Raw genomic sequence first — 19,159 nt, forward strand, 5'->3', positions numbered from 1 at the left:
CCCGCATGGCGTGGCAGGCGGCTTCTCTGGAGCACGTGGTGTGCTGCGGGTGCCCCTGCTCCTCCTCTGTTCTTCTGCTTCGAGAGAGTGGCTTCAATCTGGATCGGCGTGTCTCAGATCTTCTTGCTTCCTCTCGTGATGTGGCATGGGTGCTGCGGTGGTGGTGGTCGCGGTGGTGCTGCGGTGGTGGGCGGCGGCTACGGCCGAGGAGGTGGTGCGTGTCTGGTCGCGGTGGATCAAGGGATCCTGCGGCTGGAGTGAGGTTGCTCTCAGCAGGGGTGGTGGTTGGTGGGCGGTGGGCGGTGGCGGCTGGTGGTCGGCACAACTCCAGGAGAAATCCTTGCTCAGGTCTTCATCGGAGCCGGCGACGGCGGCGCCCGCGGGTGCCGCGGTCTTTCTTGGAAGTGTCGTCGTGGAGGTGCTCTTGCTCCTCCCCACGGCTTTGGCTCCGGAGGGAAACCTCAGATCCGCTGGATCGGGCGATGGAGGCGTCTTCGCGTCTTTCTCCTCCTTGGGGGCATCGTCTCGGAGCAGGCTACGACTGTGAGACTGGTGGATGACGGCATCTTCGCCGTCGAGGGCGGCATCTTCGCCGCGTGGTTTGCTGAGGTGGGGCGCTGATTTCTGTTTGGCAACGATGATTGCGTCAATCGAAGCTTGGGTCGCGGCATGGTCTTCGGTAGTCGGTTCTTCCCGGCGTGTCCGAGGTGCTCTTCCGTGGTTGCTGGTTGCTTTGAAGTCGGAGCTGCGTTGGAGCGAGTCCAGGTGGTGACGATGACAGGCATTCGGTGGTCGTTTGCGGGGGCACGGTCGGCGCAAGACCTGCATATTTCCCTTGCGTTGCTCATCATCAAAGTCGGAGCTGTCAGTTGCTTGCGCGTGTGGCCATCTGTTGGCATGTGTCGTCGTGGCTTTTGTTCCATGTCGGTGGCCAGGTTGGCCGGTGGTGCCCATGTCATGTGGGCAGTGTTGTATCGGTTTTAGCCCGGTTTTCCGTCAATTAACCGGACAATTCTCTTCTTCTCAATCAATGAAAATGGCAAGTCTTTTGCCTCGTTTCAAAAAAAATATTATTGTTATATGTGCATTTATTTCTATCTTCTGCCCAACAGTCATATAGTTTCAACTGCACAAACAGTTGTATGTTTTAGTTTTGACCAACGTTGGATTAATGCATGCAATGTTGTTATGATCTCACTTGATGAGCTCCATCAAGGATGCTCCAACCCTCAGAGGTGACAACTACACTGAATGGAGAAAGAAGGTCGACTTGGCTTTCATTTGTGCTGAGGTGGACTGGGTTGTGGACACTCAACAGCCAGTCAAACCAACAGAGCCAGTTCACTGCCAATGGAGATGCTGCTTGGAACAAAAAGAAGAGGGATCATGCTCCAGTGGAGATGTCATATTTCATCGACAACCAAAAGTGGCTCACCGCCAATAAAAAGTGCATGGCTTTCATAAAGAACACAATTGAGAACGCCATTGTGGGCTCAATTGCATAGTGTACTTCCGTAGGGGAGTTTCTTGCAAAGATAAAGAGCCAGTTCACTGGTTCTTCAAAGATATATGCTACCCAGTTGCTAAAGCAGCTGGTGACAGAAAAGTACATAAGCGTTGGACATGACATAAGAGAGCACATCCTCAGGATGAGCAACATGGCAGCTAAGCTTAAACCCATGGATTTGGATTTGGACCTCAAACCTGCACTCCTTATTCACCTAGTTATGGCTTCACTGCCAAAAGAGTTTGACACTTTTGTTGTCTGTACAACATGTCGCCTGAAAAATGGGACATTGAAAAGACTATAGCCATGTATGTGCAAGAAGAGGAAAGACTTAGGACCTCACATAGTGGTTCTATGAACTATGTGAAGGATAATAAGAAAAAGAATTACAATCAAAGTAGCACAGGTTCCCCTTCAAAGCCACAAAGCTCCCACGCAATATCAGCATCAGCAAAAGTCTTTTCAAGTGGACAAAGACACATGTCTCCATTGTAAGTAGACTGGGCACTACAAAAAAGATTGCCTTGTTTGGCTAAAGTCAATAATGGCAAAGAGAGGTAACAACATTGTTTCCTTTGTAAATGAATCCTTGTATACACAGTTTTCGAAATCTATTTGATGGATTGACTCGGGAGCAACTGTTCATCCTTTGTAAATTCATTACAGGGATTCCATTCGACGCGGACTACGCAAAGAAGCGAAAGATGCATTGAAGTTGCAAATGGAGTTCAAGCAGAAGTTGAAGCTGTCGGCGACATCTCCCTGGAGTTAGCTGATGGATTCAAGCTTCTGCTTACAGATTCAAACTTGGTTAGTGTTTCATCTTTGGATAAAGATCATTATGAATGTCATTTTGGACATAGCAAGTGTGCCATATGGTTTAATAATACTCATGTGGGTATTGCTTTCCTTCACAATGAACTTTATTTATTATCACTACGTGAAAAAGTGCATTCTGTGTGTAATGTGAATGAGCATGTTTCTGTGTCGGATAAAGAACAAAAGAAAAGAAACAGAACTCGTGACTCATCGAAATTATGGCACTGTTGCTTGGGCCATATTTCGAAGGGGAGAATATAAAGACTAGTTAAAAATAAAATTCTTCATGCATTAGAGTTCTCAGACTTAGACCAATGCATAGATTGCATTAAAGGAAAGTATGTAAAACAAATAAAAAAGGGTGCAAACCGTAGCACGGGAACACTAGAAATCATTCACACTGACACTTGTGGACCATTTCCTGTGAAAAGTGTGGATGGCTATGACTCGTTCATAACATTCACAGATGATTACTCCCGATATGATTATATTTATCCAATCAAAGAAAGATCTGAAGCGTTGGATAAATTTAAGATAGTCAAAGCTGAAGTTGAAAATCAGCATGAAAAAGAATAAAGATAGTAAGATCTGACCGTGGGGGGAGTACTACGGTCGGCACACTCCATATGGCCAAGTCCCTAGACCCTTTGCAAGGTTCTTACAGGAGACTGGCATAGTGGCCCAGTATTCAATGTGGGGCGAGCCTCAGCAAAATGGAGTAGCTGAAAGGCATAACCGTACACTTATGGATATGGTGCGCAGCATGATGAGTTACTCCACCTTGCCATTGGGATTATGGATGGAGTTGCTTAAAACCGCCATACACATTCTCAATAGAGTACCAAGCAAGTCGGTGCCCAAACACCAGACGAGTTGTGGACAGGAAGAGTGCCCTCCCTACAACACTTAAGGGTGTAGGGGAGCCCAACTGAGGCTAAAGTGTTTAATCCAAATATTGCAAAGTTAGATCCCAAAACAGTCAGTCGCCACTTCATTGGCTATCCTGATAGATCAAAAGGTTTTCGTTTCTACTATCCAAAGAGATACACAAAGTTTGTAGAAACAAGACATGCGGTCTTCTTAGAGGACGAAGTGATGAGGGGGAGCATGGTTGCTCGGAAAATTGATCTTGAGGAGAAGAGGGTGCATGCACCTAATCCGATGATTCACGAGCCATTTTTCTCACTACCTGTTATACCTGAGGTTGCGGTGCAAGTACCTGTTGTAACTCCATCCATGAAAACTATGGGAGAAGATTCGCAACCTGGCCGTCAGGAGCCGACTAAACCCGTTGTTGAGCATGAGGGGGAGGCGCAGCAGCCATTTTTAGAAGATGAGCAGGAAGTTGAGGCACATAATGTGCCAGCGAATGAGGGCCTTAGAAGGTCTAAAAGAACTAAAAGATCAACTATTTCTACTGATTAAAAAGTTTATAACACAAAAATGGTTCATATGGAAGGTGATCCCACTTCATATGAAGAAGCCATGAGAAACCCTCACTCATCGAAGTTGCTGGAGGCAATGGAAGACGAGATGAAATCGATGGGTTCCAAAGATGTTTGGGACTTAGAGAATATTCCTAAAGGAGCCAAAACAGTAGGCTATAAATGGGTCTACAAAACTAAGTATGACTCTAACGGGAATGTAGAAAAGTATAAAGCACGACTTGTGGCAAAAGGATTTACACAAAGAGAAGAGGTAGATTACAATGAGACATTCTCCCCAGTTTCATGTAAGGATCCTTCAGAATCATAACGGCATTAGTTGCACATTTTGATTTAGAGCTACATCAAATGGATGTAAAGACGACATTTCTAAACGGGGATTTAAAAGAAAATGTTTACATGAAACAACCAAAGGGTTTTATCATGGAAGGCAAGGAAGATATGGGATGCCGCCTGAAGAAATCCATTTATGGATTAAGGCAAGCCTCTAGACAGTGGTATCTAAAGTTTAATGAAACAATTAAAAGATTTGGATTTAAAGAGAATGTTGAGGATAATTGCGTTTATGCAAAGTTTAAAAAGGGAAATATATTTTCCTAATCTTGTGTGTGGATGATATCTTGCTTGCTAGCAGTGATGTTAGTCTGCTACGAGAAACAAAGAAATTCTTGTCCTCAAAATTTGATATAAGAGATCTTGGTGAAGCATCATATGTTTTGGGCATAGAAATTCACCGAGATAGGAAAAATAAAGTTTTAGGACTATCGCAGAAGGCATATTTAGAAAAGGTTCTTAAAAAGTATAATATGCATACGAGTAAAGCCACACCTGCTCCTATAGTCAAGGGCGACAAATTTGGAAAATTCCAATGTCTCAAGAACCAGTACAAGATCGATCAAATGAAAGCAGTACCATATGCTTCGGCTGTTTGAAGTTTACAGTATGCACACGTGTGCACTCGCCCTGACTTAGCTTTTATCACCGGGCTACTCGGTAGATATCAAGAGAATCCAGGCACAGAGCACTGGAAGATGGTAAAGAAAGCATTGCATTATGCGCGAGGCATGAAGGACCACATGCTAACATACAGGAGATCTGATTCCCTAGAGATAAGAGGGTATTCAGACGCAGATTTTGCGGTAGACAAAGATGATAGAAAATCCACGTCAAGATACATGTTCACTCTCGCTGGAGGGGCTATTTCGTGGAAAAGCTCCAAACAGTCAATAGTTGCATCGTCCATGATGTATGCAGAATTTATAGCATGTTATGAGGCCACGGGGCAGGCGATATGGTTAAAGAAATTTATACCTGACTTGAAAGTGGTAGATTGTATTGACAAACCACTAAAGATGTATTGTGACAACCAGCCCGCAGTATTCTATGCTCACAACAACAAGTCGAGTAATGCTGCCGAAACAATAGAGATAAAGTATTATGTTGTGAAAGATAAATCCAGGATCAGACTTGCACCAACAATTGAGCATCTTCAGTGGCTTGCCCTCTTTCTTGTGGTACAACGCGAACATCCAACCAGACTAGCAAAGGAATACATTGACATGATCAACAAGTTGCATAACAGAGCAAAATAATCATTTGACCAACAAATAGAGCAATACGAAGCAAAACTTATGAGCTCTTGGAGTGCCATGTCACTTGGCCATCGGTTCCTTTGTGAATACACACCATAATACTTGTTGACACCTTGAATGGTGTGTCGTGGATGGCTTCCAGAGAAGACAGTAACTTATCTGACCATGGTTTTATCGGGGGACAAATTTAGGTGGCATAGAGCTTTGATCAAAGAGAGATTAGATCGAGTTCTGATAAATGATAGATGGAATCTGATGTTCCCTAGCGCTATTCTGGAACACTTTATAACAAATCGGATCATAGACCAATACTTATGTGCTTGCATGAGGAAGTGGCCTAGGAATCGTTGGGCAGTCGGTTCTCCGGTTTGAGGCACACTGCTAAGGGAGCAGATATTCCGAGACGTGGTCGAAGAAACTTGGCATCCCTCACGGCCGGATGTTCAGAACACTGGGCTGGCAGGCAGACTAGCATGTGTTCATGAACAACTCCATTGGTGGGACAAGACGGTTCTGAAAAATCATCAAAGAAAAATAAGAAAGTGCATAGAGAACTAGAGGAAGTGTTAGAGATGTGCTATCTCAGGAAAACGTTACTAGGCAGAGAGAACTTGCGGATGAGCTGGAACAATTGCTGTAGATAGAGGAGATTCATTGGGCCCAAAGAAGCCGGATAAATTGACAAGAATACGTCATATTTCCAAAAGTTTGCTTCAGCTCGTAGACTAAAGAACCGTATAAACAAGTTACAAGATGATCAAGTCGTATGGTGGGAGGGTACTACATATCTAAATCCCCTCGTATATGATTATTTTGCAGGAAGGGATGCGACGGCAGCCGTCAAGCTTTGCGTATCCGCGAAAAAAATGATTGTTTTGCAGGTATTTTCTCTACAGAGATAGATGAACCGGACCCAAGTTCGATTGAAAAGGTTAAGCCGAGGATGACGGTACAAATGAACAAAGCTTAGTGAAACCATATACTCCAAGAGAGGTAAAGAAGAAACCTTCTCCATTGGTGATATGAAAGCTCCGGGTATGGACGGGTTACATGCTATCTTCTTTAAGAAATGTTGACTTGATCTTGGGTGATGTTCTAATTTCTGAAGTTCTGAATGCTATCAATAACAAAGCTATTCCAGAAGGATGGAATAACATGGTCATCGTCCTTTCCAAAGGTGGAGAACCCGGGAAGAATTACCCAATACATGCGAATAAGTCTTTGTAATGTGTTGTATAAGGTGATATCTAAAATGGTAGCTTCTCGTCTTAAACTTTGCCTTGATAAAATTATTTCACCGGTTCAAAGTGCTTTTGTTGCAAGCCGACTTATTACGGATAATATCTTATTAGCCTATGAATGCATTCATACAATAAAAATAAAAGGAAAGGCAAAGAGGGGTATTGTGTTGTAAAGTTTGATGTGCATAAAGCTTATGACCATGGAATGGAAATTCTTGGAGAGGATGATGGAAAAATTGGGTTTTCAAACTGAGTTTGTGGAGCTTTTAATGACTGGTGTTACTTCTGTAAAATACAAAGTGAAGTATAATGATCGAGAAACAGAAGGATTTAACCCTAAAGGGGGCTCCGACAAGGGGACCCCTTATCACCATATTTATTTCTTATGTGTGCAAAGGGTTTATCTAGTGCTTTGGCTCATAAAGAGGAGGTTCATGGCATTGAAGGTGTTCGGGTGTGCAGAAATGCACCATTAGTCTCTCATGTATTATTCTCTGTTGATTCCTTAATCCTTATGAAAGCAGATATGAATAATGCAACCTCATTGAGACAGGTATTGGATGAATATTGTGCAAGCTCTGGACAATTGGTGAGTGAAGGGAAGTTTAGTATATTTTCTGTCCCAATGTATCAGAGCTAAGGTCTTGAGTTCAAGTCCTGGCTTTCGCAATTTATCTAAAAATTGATGTTGCCCCCTTTGTGTCTACGTGTTGGCTTTCCGCATCACACGTGAGAGGGGGTATTGAAATGTATATGTGGATTGCCTAGCCCATTCCATCAATTCGGACTTTTGGTTGCGTTGGCTAGTGCATGAAGCTTATTGCTTAACAGTCACATGTATAGCTTAGTTCAATTTGTGATGCCGTGATGCCGTATGACAGACAATTTAGGCTTTCTGCTGATTTTCTTGAGAAAGTGGAGCTAGAGACTTGGATAAATTGGAGTATCACTTCATAGGTAGACTCACCACCCACGAAAAGAGGTGATCAGAGACAATTTGATGCAGACAACCTAAAGGGCCTAAGCCGACCAGGGTGGGGAATCGGTGTATCCCAACCCAAGCTTGGTTAAGGAATCGATGTAGGCAGCAAAGATGTCGTAAATGTACACAATGAGTATGAATACTATTTGTGCTACAGCATACATTCTAGAGATTTGAGAGCATCTCTAGCAGATCCTGTATAAGCTCGCCGGCCCTTATAATTCCGGCCGATTTACAGGAAAAGGTAAAATTTCGCCCGAGCAGATCTGGTAAATAAAGTACGGCCCGTAAAAGATATACCGGATCCCGGCCGATTTAGGGTTCCTATCCAGCATATCCCGTGCCCGCCTCCGCCGCAACCCCCCCCCCCCCCCCCCCCGCCGCCTGCTCCGGCGACAAATCCACCCTCTTTGGCGACCGTTTCTAGCGCGCAGAGGCCATTTCCGAGTAGATCCATGTCGAGCGGAGGTCGCGGGCATGGTGGCCGTGGCGGCTCACCGCCGCACAAGCGGGCCCACCACGACGATGAGGCCGGCAGCTCCATCCGCCCCCCGGTCGAGGAATGGCGCTCCAAGCAGGCGAGGGAGCTCAACGCCCTCTCCCGCAGCAGCAGCCGGAGGGCGTGGAGGAAGTTCTACGAGATCGGGGACATCCTTAGGCCGACCACCAAGCAAGTCGGTCGTGGCCGGAAGAAGGTGCCGCCGCGCGGCTCGAGGCGGCCAAAGAGGAGTACCAGCTCGTGTACTCTCTCCAACTCCGCGGCCGACTACTATCCCAATGTCAAGCCCTAGAGTAGTTTAGATTAGGTTTATCTACTATGTTTTTAAGTTCGTGTGTTTGAATGTGTGATGAACTCCGGTGAACTATGGTGGTGCGAAGTCCAAGTTTCAATTACATAGTATTGTATACAGGATCTGCTCTGTCGTGTCTTCCGCGGTACTGCAAAACCATTTACGGGATCCCTTAAACGAAATTTGCATTACCGCGTTTTAAAGGATCTAGAGATGCTCTGATCCATTTATAAATAAGTAAACTGAGACTCTTACGTCTAAGTCGATTATGAAAAGTACAGCTTCAGTTCAGAAATAATATTAATTGCACTTTTATTCAAAAATCTTCTCTAAAAAGGTGCAAGTTGCACTTTGCACTAAACAGAAATTGCACTTTTCAGAAATCGACTTAGATATAAGAAAACCTCATGCGACTAAGAACCAGCAAAACCACTGGAAATTATCAGACAACCCATGGCCAACAATTTGTAGACCAACCTTGTACAAATTCCAGAGTCAAATAAATATGCACATAAGTCAGGTACGGCCTTTTGGCATGGACATGGTCCAACAAAGCCTTGCGTAGTTATTAGGTTGTCAACTGTAATAATATTATTTGCGGACTGGTATTTTTCTAGTATAAATTGACCCTTAGCAAGCTAATGAAAATTCAAAGGCTGCTCGAACTTGGCTCTTTAATGTACAGAGTTGAAAAGGTTGCTCAGCTCTGGCTCTCTACTTTCATGATCCGAGCTAAAAGCAGGTGAGCCTGAGTCGCTCGCTAGTTCTTTTAACACATGCATAGTTCAATCTACTCGTCATGCAAGGGTCCAAGAGTCTTTGCATTGTAGGTTTCTCACAATGTCTGGAAGCGAAGGTTTTGGATGCACAAAAAGGCAGGAAAGAGAATTTAATAGAAAATGTGTACCAAGCTACCAATGGGCGCGAGAGAAGAATGGCAAACAAGAGTTCAGGGACTCCTGCTAAATACATTGGTGGTAAACTAAGATCGCCCATCGGAAGGAAATCAAAGAAGATTTCAGTATATTCTTTCCATAAATTCCGTGTATCAAATCTCCCGATACTGCTAGTAAACCAGAAAATGAATGTATGTCATCTTTTATAAGGCTTGTGTATATTGCAGGCATTGCACTCATGTGGAAATGTTATGTTGGAGGACGGACCAAAGGTCATGTACCCTCTCTTGATAGTTGATACGAACATCAACGTTTATCTGCCCATGATATGTTTGCTTCTGACTTAGTCTAAAGAATACGATAAGAGTCACAAATCAATACTGCTTGTCACTTCTTACAGCCAGAATAGTAGTACACACAACTACATGAGACTAGCCATCAAACTAGCTCTAGAAAGGAATTTATTGCTCGCGACAGCTAGAATGAATCAGCACACATATATGTGAAAGCCCGACACTAGAACTATGGAGAAAACACCAAAATAAGTATGTTTATCTTGAACAACAGAGAACCTACCTTCTTGGCGTCTGGCAGTATGTTCGCTCACACAGTCAGGTTAATAAAGACAACACTGCTTTGCTAGATATCCAGCACCCGCAAAACCTGTAAAGAAGAAATAAAAAAAATACTTATTATTTGTGTTTGCGCCATCCATATTCAACCCATAACATTTACCAAAAACCAACAGTACAGATTCCACACAGCATACCACAAACTCTTTTTAACAATGAGAAATTTCAAGCACAACTCAAAAGTTGCCTCTGACACAATACAACTAAAAGTCACCACTAGCTTTGTTTCTTGTTGCGAGTATTTGGGTTATTAATACAGTCTCCCTCCATGCACAATCTGGTGACTAAGAGTCTCATAGCTTCGTGATGTGTTTGGCATCTAAGAGTATCATTGATTAGTAGCGTAAAGCATGAGCAGACCTTACCTTACTTCTAGAGAAACACTTGCAGCATACTACTACTGCAGATCCTAGTAACTATATACCACATTACAACAAGACAATGGATAGTGATCGGCATACCTTTGCAGTTTGATCCTTCGCAATTACAAATAGAACATGCAGTTAACAAAAGAGTTAAAACACAAGCTCAAAACAAAACTACTTAAAACTGCTAATCAGATATGCACAGACAACAGAGCAAACTCCATGGACATGTTCAGAACACATACCAATAATCAAGTGTCCCTGAAACATCAGACTGATCATAACACCACCACAGGAGTATCAAGTATGAACTGCTAGGCACGAGGGTTGCACCATACTTCTGTACCCAAGCCTCAAGATGCGCAAAACATTGTATCCTTATGCCATTGTAGAACTCAAATGGCAATCACAATCTTATTTCTCGTCGCAGGCGTCTATATTTCTCTTGCATTCTCAACAGATCTCTAGAAATTTGCTGATTCCCTGTCAACATCAACCCATTCAGAACACGGTTGAGCATGAACCTTCTAGGCAAGTAGCCTCTCTCCACCATCTCCATTACCATCCTCGCCGCTGTTGCCATGTCCTCAGCCCTCTTGCGCACAAACATTGCACTTATTATGATATTGTATGTATCTTGGTTAGGCAGGCAGTCCTCTCCTTTACTCATCCTCTCAAACAAACACAAGGCCTTCTCGATCTCCCCTTCCTCAAATGAATATCTTATTAGAACATTGTATGTCTGAACGACTGGCTCACAGCCTTCATCTTTCATTCTCTCCATGAGCTTCATAGCCCGGTCAATTTTCCCAGCATGGCAGAGACCTCGAATCAAGACGGTATAGGTGACCACATTTGGGACGTAATCCTGTCGAACCATATCATCAAACACTGTGACTGCATCCTCCACATTTCCCTTCTTACATATCACCTGGATAAGCGCATTGTAAGTTGCCACTGACGGCGTGCAACCTTCTTTAGACATTTCATCGAACAGTTTGCGAGCTTTGTCTAGCTGCCCAGCAACACCCAGCCCATGAATGATGGTAGTGTACGATATGATGTCCGGCTTACAGCTCTCGTCCTTGGCCCCCCTCTTCTTCATTTGGAGGAAGAAGTTCCATGCGTGCTGTATCTGCCCAGCACGGAAGAAGCCTTTGAGGATGATATTATAGGTTGTCTTCGTGGGCGTGATGCCGGACTCGGCCATCTGCCGCAGCAAGTCGAGCGCGCGGGACGTGTCCTTGACGCGGCACCATCCGTCAGCGAGGGTGTTGTACGTGACAACGTCCGGGGGGAAGCGCCGCTCGAGAGCGCGGACGAGGGAGGCGGCCTTGCTGGCATGGCGCGACTTCCCGAGCGCGTCGAGGAGGGAGTTGAAGAGGGGGAGATCCTGCACGACGCGGTGGGAGCGGTGGAGCGAGAGGAAGAGGCGGACGGCGATGTCGGGCCGGCGCTGCGACGCCGCGAAGCGCTCGAAGAGGATGGGGAAAGTGCGCGGGGTGAAGGGCAGGCGGAGGCGCGGGAAGAGCGCGAGGATGGAGTTGGTGAGCTGGCGGGGGTGGCGGAGGCGCGCGGAGAGGTCGAGTGCGAGGTCGATGGTGCAGGGGGAGACGGCGTGCGCGCGGGCGGGGAGGTGGAGGAGCGAGTGGAAGAAGAGGAGCGCGCGCGGCGCGTGGTGCCAGAGGAGCTTGAGGACGCGGTTGGCCACGGGCGTCGGGAGGGCCGGGGCGACGGCGAGGAGGGACGCCGAGAGGGAGCGGGCCGATGCGGTGGTGAGGTTGGACGACGGGTAGTTAAGCACGAGGGCGGCGATCTGGCGCGGGGTTGGGGATGATGCGGTTGCAGGCGTGGGGTAGGATGGCGAGAGCGAGGTCGGCGGCGGCGGTGGCGGCGGCATTGGGGGAACTTCGGGCGCGGGGGCGTGAGACGGAGAGAGAGGATCAGTTACACAAAGACGAAGGAGTGTTCAGTTACTTCTCGATACGAGTTCGTGTGATACTTTTGTCGGGAGTTTTTCCCATTTTTACAGCGAGAGAACGTCAGCTTTATTGATTGCTCAACAACATGACCGAGAGTTTCCCGTATGCAATCCAGGACAAAATAATACTCCTTCCGTTCCTAAATATTTATCTTTCTAGAGATTTCAACAAGTGATTACATAGAAAACAAAATGAGTGAATCAACATTCTAAACTGTGTCTTTATGCATCCGTATGTGGTAGTCCATTTGAAATCTCTAAAAAGACAAATATGTAGGAACAGAGAGAGTAGGAAACTTGAATACATACGAACTCTAGCTAACAAATGAGCAACAATATTCAAATGACAAATGGATGGAACATATATGTATGAACGCGGGTACACGTGAGCCCGCTTCGGAAAACGCATTTCTAAATGTCAAAAAAAATCTAAAAAAGTTGCATGCGTACATCTCTGTGCTCTATGTGCGCTCAAAAAGTTTTGCCGAAAAGCAACTTTCTTTTGGCATGCACAAAAAAGATAAAAGAAATGTGTCATGAAACGTGCAGAGGCAAAATAAAAAGACATTTATTCGCAAAAACTTTTGCCCCACACATATTCTACAAAGATGTATGTATAAAATTTTGTTAAAAACACGTTTAAAATGCATTTTTTAAAAGACGGGTTCATCTGTACCTAAGTTCAGTTACTGTCTATACTCAATAATGGATGTGTTTGAAGATCACCGAATTAAAGGCACTAGCTGCAACTTTTTTTTTTTGAGCAAAAGGGCACACCACACAGTCCCGGTTCCATTTGCAAACAACGAAACCAGTGTGACAAGCATATCCCATTACAGCCCGCGGAGCACAGCACAGCACGCTGCCTCAGCAAAAAAAAAAACGCTCAGCTAAACGACCACTCTCCCTAACAGGGGGCCTGGAGCTACTAGCTGCAATTTTAATAACAGAAACTACTGCACCAGTAGTGTAATGATCAGTCGTTGAAGAATGAATCGTGTGCACCAAGGATAGGCAGTCTGTGCAAGGAGTTTGTTTGTAGTACCGACTTTCCGCGTTTTCCATTACCGAGCAACCATTTTCTTTTTAGTCGATGTAGCAAAAACTAGCATGTGGCCGATGCTTGGCTATCAAAGAAAAAATATCTCTCTGTAAAAGTAATAGTCGCTCGGATCAAAATTAATTGTCGTAGATTTAGTACATGTTGATGTCAGACGACAAGCAATAGGTGAGTGCTGAAGGGCAGATCGATGGCTAGCACAATTATTGATATACGATAAATGTAGAAAAAAGAACAAAGAGCAGAGGAAGCAATGATTCGGTGAAGATAGCAACATCGCGAGAAGAGGCGTAAGCGCAGGTAGATGCTAGTTAAGGGAGAATCTGAATGTTGGCCAGAGCCAGCTCGCTTGTACGGCAAAAGTTTTTGCGCATTATTCCGACGTTTAAATGGTTTGTGTCCCTATTATCAACTGATCAGATGGCCGAGTTGGTCTAAGGCGCCAGATTAAGGCTCTGGTCCGAAAGGGCGTGGGTTCAAATCCCACTCTGGTCATTATTATGTTTGCCTTTTGCTCTCGAATAGTTCAGCTACCAATGCTACAAAGCCTAGTACGCATTTTTGAAGCAAAAAGATCATATGACCGAGTTGGTCTAAGGCGCCAGATTAAGGCTCTGGTCCGAAAGGGCGTGGGATCAAATCCCACTCTGGTCAAAATATATTTATATTTTCTCTCGGATATGCATTCACTTACTTTTTTTTATTCCCTTGAATATGAAAATTCACCAATGCAATATTTTACAAAGAATCAAGAACTTAATTCGTAAATCTACTATGGTCAATACCTTTTTCTTTTCTGTCGGATATACATTCACTTGTTTTTTTATTCCCTTGAATATGAAAATTCACCGATGCAATATTTTACAAACTATCAAGAACTTGATTCGTAAATCTACTCTGATCAATATTTTTTCCTTTTCTGTCAGATATACGTTCACTTGTTTTTTTATTCCCTTGAATATGAATTCATCGATGCAATATTTTACAAAGTATCAGGAACTTGATTAGTAAATCTACTCTGGTCAATATTTTTCTTTTCTCTCGGATATGCATTCACTTGTTTTTTTATTCCCTTGAATATGAAATTTCACCGATGCAATATTTTACAAAGTATCACGAACTTGTTTCGTAAATCTACTCAGGTCAATATCTTTTCCTTTTCTGTCGGATATACATTCACTTGTTTTTTTATTCCCTTGAATATGAATTCATCGATGCAATATTTTACAAAGTATCAGGAACTTGATTCGTAAATCTACTCTGGTCAATATCTTTTCCTTTTGTGTCGGATATACATTCGCTTCTTTTTATTCATTTGAATATGAACTCACTGATGCAATTATTTACAAATCTCTCGGAACATGATTCATAAACCATCCACTTGAGACATTGTTACCAGTGGTGTTGGATAATTGGGATAGCACTATGAGGGTTCAAATTCCACTCTGGTTAAAACATATTTTTCTTTTCTCTCGGATATGCATTCACTTATTTATTTTTGTATTCCCTTGAATATGAATTCACCGATGCAATATTTTTACAAAAATCAGGAACATGATTCATAAACCTACTCTCGTCAATATCTTTTCCTTTTCCCCGCAAAAAAATATATTTTCCTTTTCTATCAGATATACATGCGCTTCTTCTTTTTATTCATTTGAATATGAATTCATCGAGACAATTATTTACAAATCCTGGGACGTGATTCATAAATCATCCACTTGAGAAATTGTTATCAATGGTGTTGGATAATTGGGATAGCACTATGGGGCCTTCACCTCTGTCGTCCGCCCTGGCGAAATTTTCGAGCATACCGTCGTCAACAAGGCGTTGCGGGCCAAGAGGGAACACGTCGTCTGGTCCATTACGATGAGAAGCAGGCGGACATGGTGTAGGAGAGGGAGTGCAACAGATGGCGCAAAATTGACGTGGATATGGCGTCCTTGACAGATACAGGTCATGACATATTGTGTCTTCCCGACCTCGACGACGACGCGCAGGAACGGGACGAAGGCGAGGTCGTGGACTGTCACACCGCCTTGCCTAGACGACGAGGTGACTCATCGCATGTGCATGTGCCCCATGCACTACATTCAACATCAGCATGGTGGGGAACAACTAGTGCTTCTCCTAAGCAGTAAAAAGTCATCAGTTTAGTAAAACGAAGTCGCAAATCGACTTTTCTACCCTATGTAACTACTTTGTAAGGCAATTTTATCTCTGATTAGTTTTCAATCCCTGAAATTGTGTCTGTGAATTTTTAAATTAATCTGACAAAAAAACTGAAAATAAAAGATATGGAGACCGCATATGACGGCTCTGTGTTTGCGCTTGGCCTCAGCAGTCTTCGTATCCATATGAAACATAATCCATACGACGAATGGTGATCGAAGTTATGGCGACTATGTTAGAGTTGCTCTAAGATTTTGTGGCCTGTTAAGACTAGACGTGGCAACCTTAGGCTACAAACTAAATATGGCTTGGATACTAAGGGTGTGTTTGGTTGGGTTGTGCATTCTGAAAAAGTTGTTGTCAGTCGTGAGCTGTGAAAAAGTTGATGTGAGCAGAGAACTGTGGAAAAGTTGAAAGTTGTTTGGATGAAACAACTATGGAAGTGTTGATTTGACTGTGAATTGTCTATAATGCCCCAGGACCTAAACGAATATGTTTATATGCTAATTGACCACAAAGCCATTTTTTTACATTGCTTGGCAATTGAATGACCATTTTGCGAAGAAAAATTACAACAATATAGACAATTCATAGCTAGCATACAGGCAATTCAATGACTATTTGTCGGGTGGTAGGTGCGACATATGCCAACGGGTGGCTTATCATTGTGGGAGCCAGTAAGACATCGCCGGTGCTTGCAAACGGGATAAGGCAAAGACATGCACGCCGGTGAATCTTACCCAGGTTCGGGGCTCTCCGTGGAGATAACACCCCTAGTCCTGCTCTGCGGGGTCTCCGCTTGATCACTAGATCAACACAAGTAGCTACAAGTGCTCCTTGAGCTGTTTGGCTAGAGGAGGAGGAAAGGCAAGGCTAGCTCTCCTCTTCCCTCTACGTGGTGGCTAAAACTATCTTAGAGATCAACCCTTTGCATGGGTGCCCTGGGGGGTTTATATAGGCCTACCCCCAGGGATACAATGGTAATCCGGCTGGGTGCGGGTCCCAGCCGTCAGTGTCTATGCTCGCCGGCTTCTTCGCCGGCCGTTGGGGCCCGCCGACTGGTGGGTCCCGCCGGCTGCCGGCCTCTTGGTTGACAGGCCGGCCCCACCGCCCGGGGGCTTTGTCGGCAGCTGGTTACTGTTGCCTCGCCCCTGATGACGAGGGCTTTGTCGAGGTAAGCGTGGCTACAGTGCCGCCGCCTGGCGGGCTCTCACTGTAGCCTCACCTCGTCTTGTCTCCTTAATAATGCACATACTTCGAGGGAGGGAGGTAGCCGGCTATTGGGAGCCAGCTACGCCTCAGGCCGACTAGGGGAGGCCGGGCCGCCTTCGAGCGTTTCTGTGGCTGAAGGGGCCCGCCGCCCGCGGGCCGTACTGGCGCCTGTCGTGGGTGACGTCACGGTCAACATGGCAACAGTGCCGCGCCGGACAGGGGATGGCTGACCCGTACGGCGCACTGTGGCCATGCATGCTCCGGGATTCGGGGGTGGCAGGCTGTACTGTGGCCACACCCCGTCTCATCACCGTTATGTGGGTGCAGCCCTGGTGGGTGCAGTCTTGGCTGGCTTCCGGGAGTCGGTCTTCTTGCGGCCGGCTTCTGAGAGTCGGTCTTCTTGTGGCCGGCTTCTGGGAGTCAGTCTACTTATGGCCGGCTTCTGGGAGTCGGCCATCTTATGGTTATCTTCGGGAAGGTTTTTTGGAGGTCGGGTCGCCTTCCGGTAGTCGGCCTGTGAGATAGCCGACCAGGGGAAGGCGGCCCTGTGTTTTGGATACTTGAAGGCCCAATCGCCCTGATAATTTTTCAGAGAGCCAGGGGGAGTCGGTTAGGCTACCCGTGGCCATTTACTCCGACAGTAGTCCCCGAAGCTGGTTTGGCTTCGAGGCTGAGAAGAGGACGAGAAGCTCGGTCAGCTTCCTATCTTGAAGAGCCAGCAGCTAGGAGCCGGCTTCGGTTGGGTACGCCGTCTTGGCGAGATTTTGAAGTCTGAAGGCGGGAGTCGGTTGGGGTGCACGCCGGGTTGCGGGCCGGCCGCTCGCCGCCCGCGTACCTTGTGGCACCCTCCGGCTGAAAAAAAGCCTGCCAACCCACGCGCGCGACGGGACGTCGCCGCGGGCCGGGGGCCCATCACTCCCACGCCTAGGCCTAGGCGCGGATTCTCTGTGGCCCAAAGCGGGCCGCACGCCTTCCGGCGGCAGTTTCTGCACGTCGTTAGGGCGCAGTAATCGTGGAACGTGGGGGAGTGGACGCAGTTAATCCCACGCCCCCCCACGCCTCGCCTCCTCGGCTTCGCCGCACGAGGCTATAAGTAGGGGGAGGAGGGGGAACGGCAGGCGCTCGCACGCTCCCCTCGCTCATTTTCTTCCTTCTCCGCCGCAGCAGCCCTTCGCCGCCGCGCCGTCCCTCTAGTCTTCGCACTACCCCGCAGCTTCGCCGCCGCGGGGCCGTGATTTCGCCGTCGCCGCGCCCTTTCTCGCCAGCTTCTTGCCGTCATGCAGCACGGCGGAGACTGGGATGGCTCCAACGTCCACGCGGACCACATCGACTTCCTCCGCAAGACGCGGCGGATGCCCGGCGAGGACCAGGTGCGGGTCCGTCTTGCGCCGAAGAAGGAGATCACGCCGGCGCCGGAGGAAGGCGAGCGGGTAATCTTTCGCTCGCACTTCCTGCGCGGCCTCGGCCTGCCTGCGAGCGCCTTCTTCCGCTCCTTCCTCGAATTTTATCAGCTCCAGCCGCACCACCTCACTCCAAACACGGTGGTGCTGCCGTCCGCCTTCGTCCCTCTGTGCGAGGGCTTCCTCGGCGTCCTTCCCACCCTCGAGCTCTGGGGGGAATTCTTCCAATCCAAGCTTGGCACCCGTATGCAGGGCGTGCCGGCTCAGAGCGGCGCCTTCATCGCGGTGCGGAGGAGATGCCTCATGACGAGGTGGCTCATATGGTGAACTATCTCGCGAACTGCAAGCTCTCCGCAGAGTGGCAGTTTGGCAAGGAGCCGTACTCCCGTGCCAATCCCCCGCCTATGGTATGCTTTCTTTATCTTCTCTTCTTTTAGTTTTGTCACCAAGTTTTTCTTGGCCGACTCTGACCAGTCGGCACGTCTTGGCAGAGCCCTCTCCTTCGACCTGCGGCCGGGACGGCGGGGGCGGATCGCCAATTTCTCCCCGACCAGGCGGAGCATGACTTGGAGGACCCCGACTTGGGGGCGGCCACCATGGACGATAACACCGAGGCAGGAGGCGGCGAAGCAGGCGGCTCCGGGCTTGGAGCCAGCTTCGACGACTGGCCGGAGGACGACGAGGCGGAAATCGTCCCGCGCCGCCTGCTCGAGGCGGCGCGCAGAAGCGCCGGGCCGCGTCGGGCTTGTTCGGCAGCTGGCCGAAGAAGCCCAAGAGCGGGGCAGCGGCGACCAGGCGGGATGAGGCGGCCGCGAAGGTGGCCCGCCTCTGCAAGGTCATGAAGCAGCCGCAAACGGTTTCGGCGTAAGTGTAGATTCTCTTGCATATTCCTTCTTCTTTTCTTGTCGATTTCTGAATCCTTGTCTTGTCTCATCAAACAGGGCTTCGCTCTCTCTTGAGCGGATCGCTGCCGCCTCCGTAATTGGATCGTCTGGAGGATCCGCAAATACCCGCCGCATGGACCCTCGTGCCGCGCTTCAGGCGGCAACGGAGCGGAATGTGCG

General features: G+C 46.9%; 1 protein-coding gene and 1 non-coding gene across 5 annotated transcripts; one reads left to right on the plus strand and one right to left on the minus strand.

Moving 5' to 3' along the window:
• Positions 1–1,920: 1,920 nt before the first annotated feature.
• Positions 1,921–12,255, minus strand: LOC109780864 (pentatricopeptide repeat-containing protein At1g74900, mitochondrial). Of its 4 annotated transcripts, none has more exons than XM_040392648.2 (3): positions 10,516–12,255; positions 9,850–9,936; positions 1,921–2,296 (listed from the first exon to the last, which is right to left on the minus strand). In XM_040392648.2, the coding sequence occupies exon 1, from the start codon at positions 12,168–12,170 to the stop codon at positions 10,677–10,679; it is 1,494 nt and encodes a 497-aa protein (XP_040248582.1). In that variant the 5' UTR covers positions 12,171–12,255; the 3' UTR covers positions 1,921–2,296; positions 9,850–9,936; positions 10,516–10,676. The 4 variants fall into 4 exon arrangements, with proteins under 4 accessions (XP_040248582.1, XP_040248579.1, XP_020195040.1 ...); XM_040392645.2 differs by lacking the exon at positions 1,921–2,296 and adding an exon at positions 4,667–5,309; XM_020339451.3 differs by lacking the exon at positions 1,921–2,296 and adding an exon at positions 5,361–5,876.
• A 1,470-nt stretch (positions 12,256–13,725) lies between these two features.
• On the plus strand, positions 13,726–13,806 carry TRNAL-AAG (transfer RNA leucine (anticodon AAG)). The gene has a single exon. It is a non-coding gene; the product is annotated as a tRNA-Leu (tRNA).
• The last annotated feature ends 5,353 nt before the right edge of the window (positions 13,807–19,159 follow it).

Source organism: Aegilops tauschii, chromosome 6 (genome assembly GCF_002575655.3).
Source record: "Aegilops tauschii subsp. strangulata cultivar AL8/78 chromosome 6, Aet v6.0, whole genome shotgun sequence".
Lineage (NCBI taxonomy): Eukaryota > Viridiplantae > Streptophyta > Magnoliopsida > Poales > Poaceae > Aegilops > Aegilops tauschii.

What these genes read in the sequence shown, in the direction of transcription:
- LOC109780864 (XM_040392648.2), bottom strand. Translation starts at nt 12,170, where the DNA reads ATGCCGCCGCCACCGCCGCCGCCGACCTCGCTCTCGCCATCCTACCCC.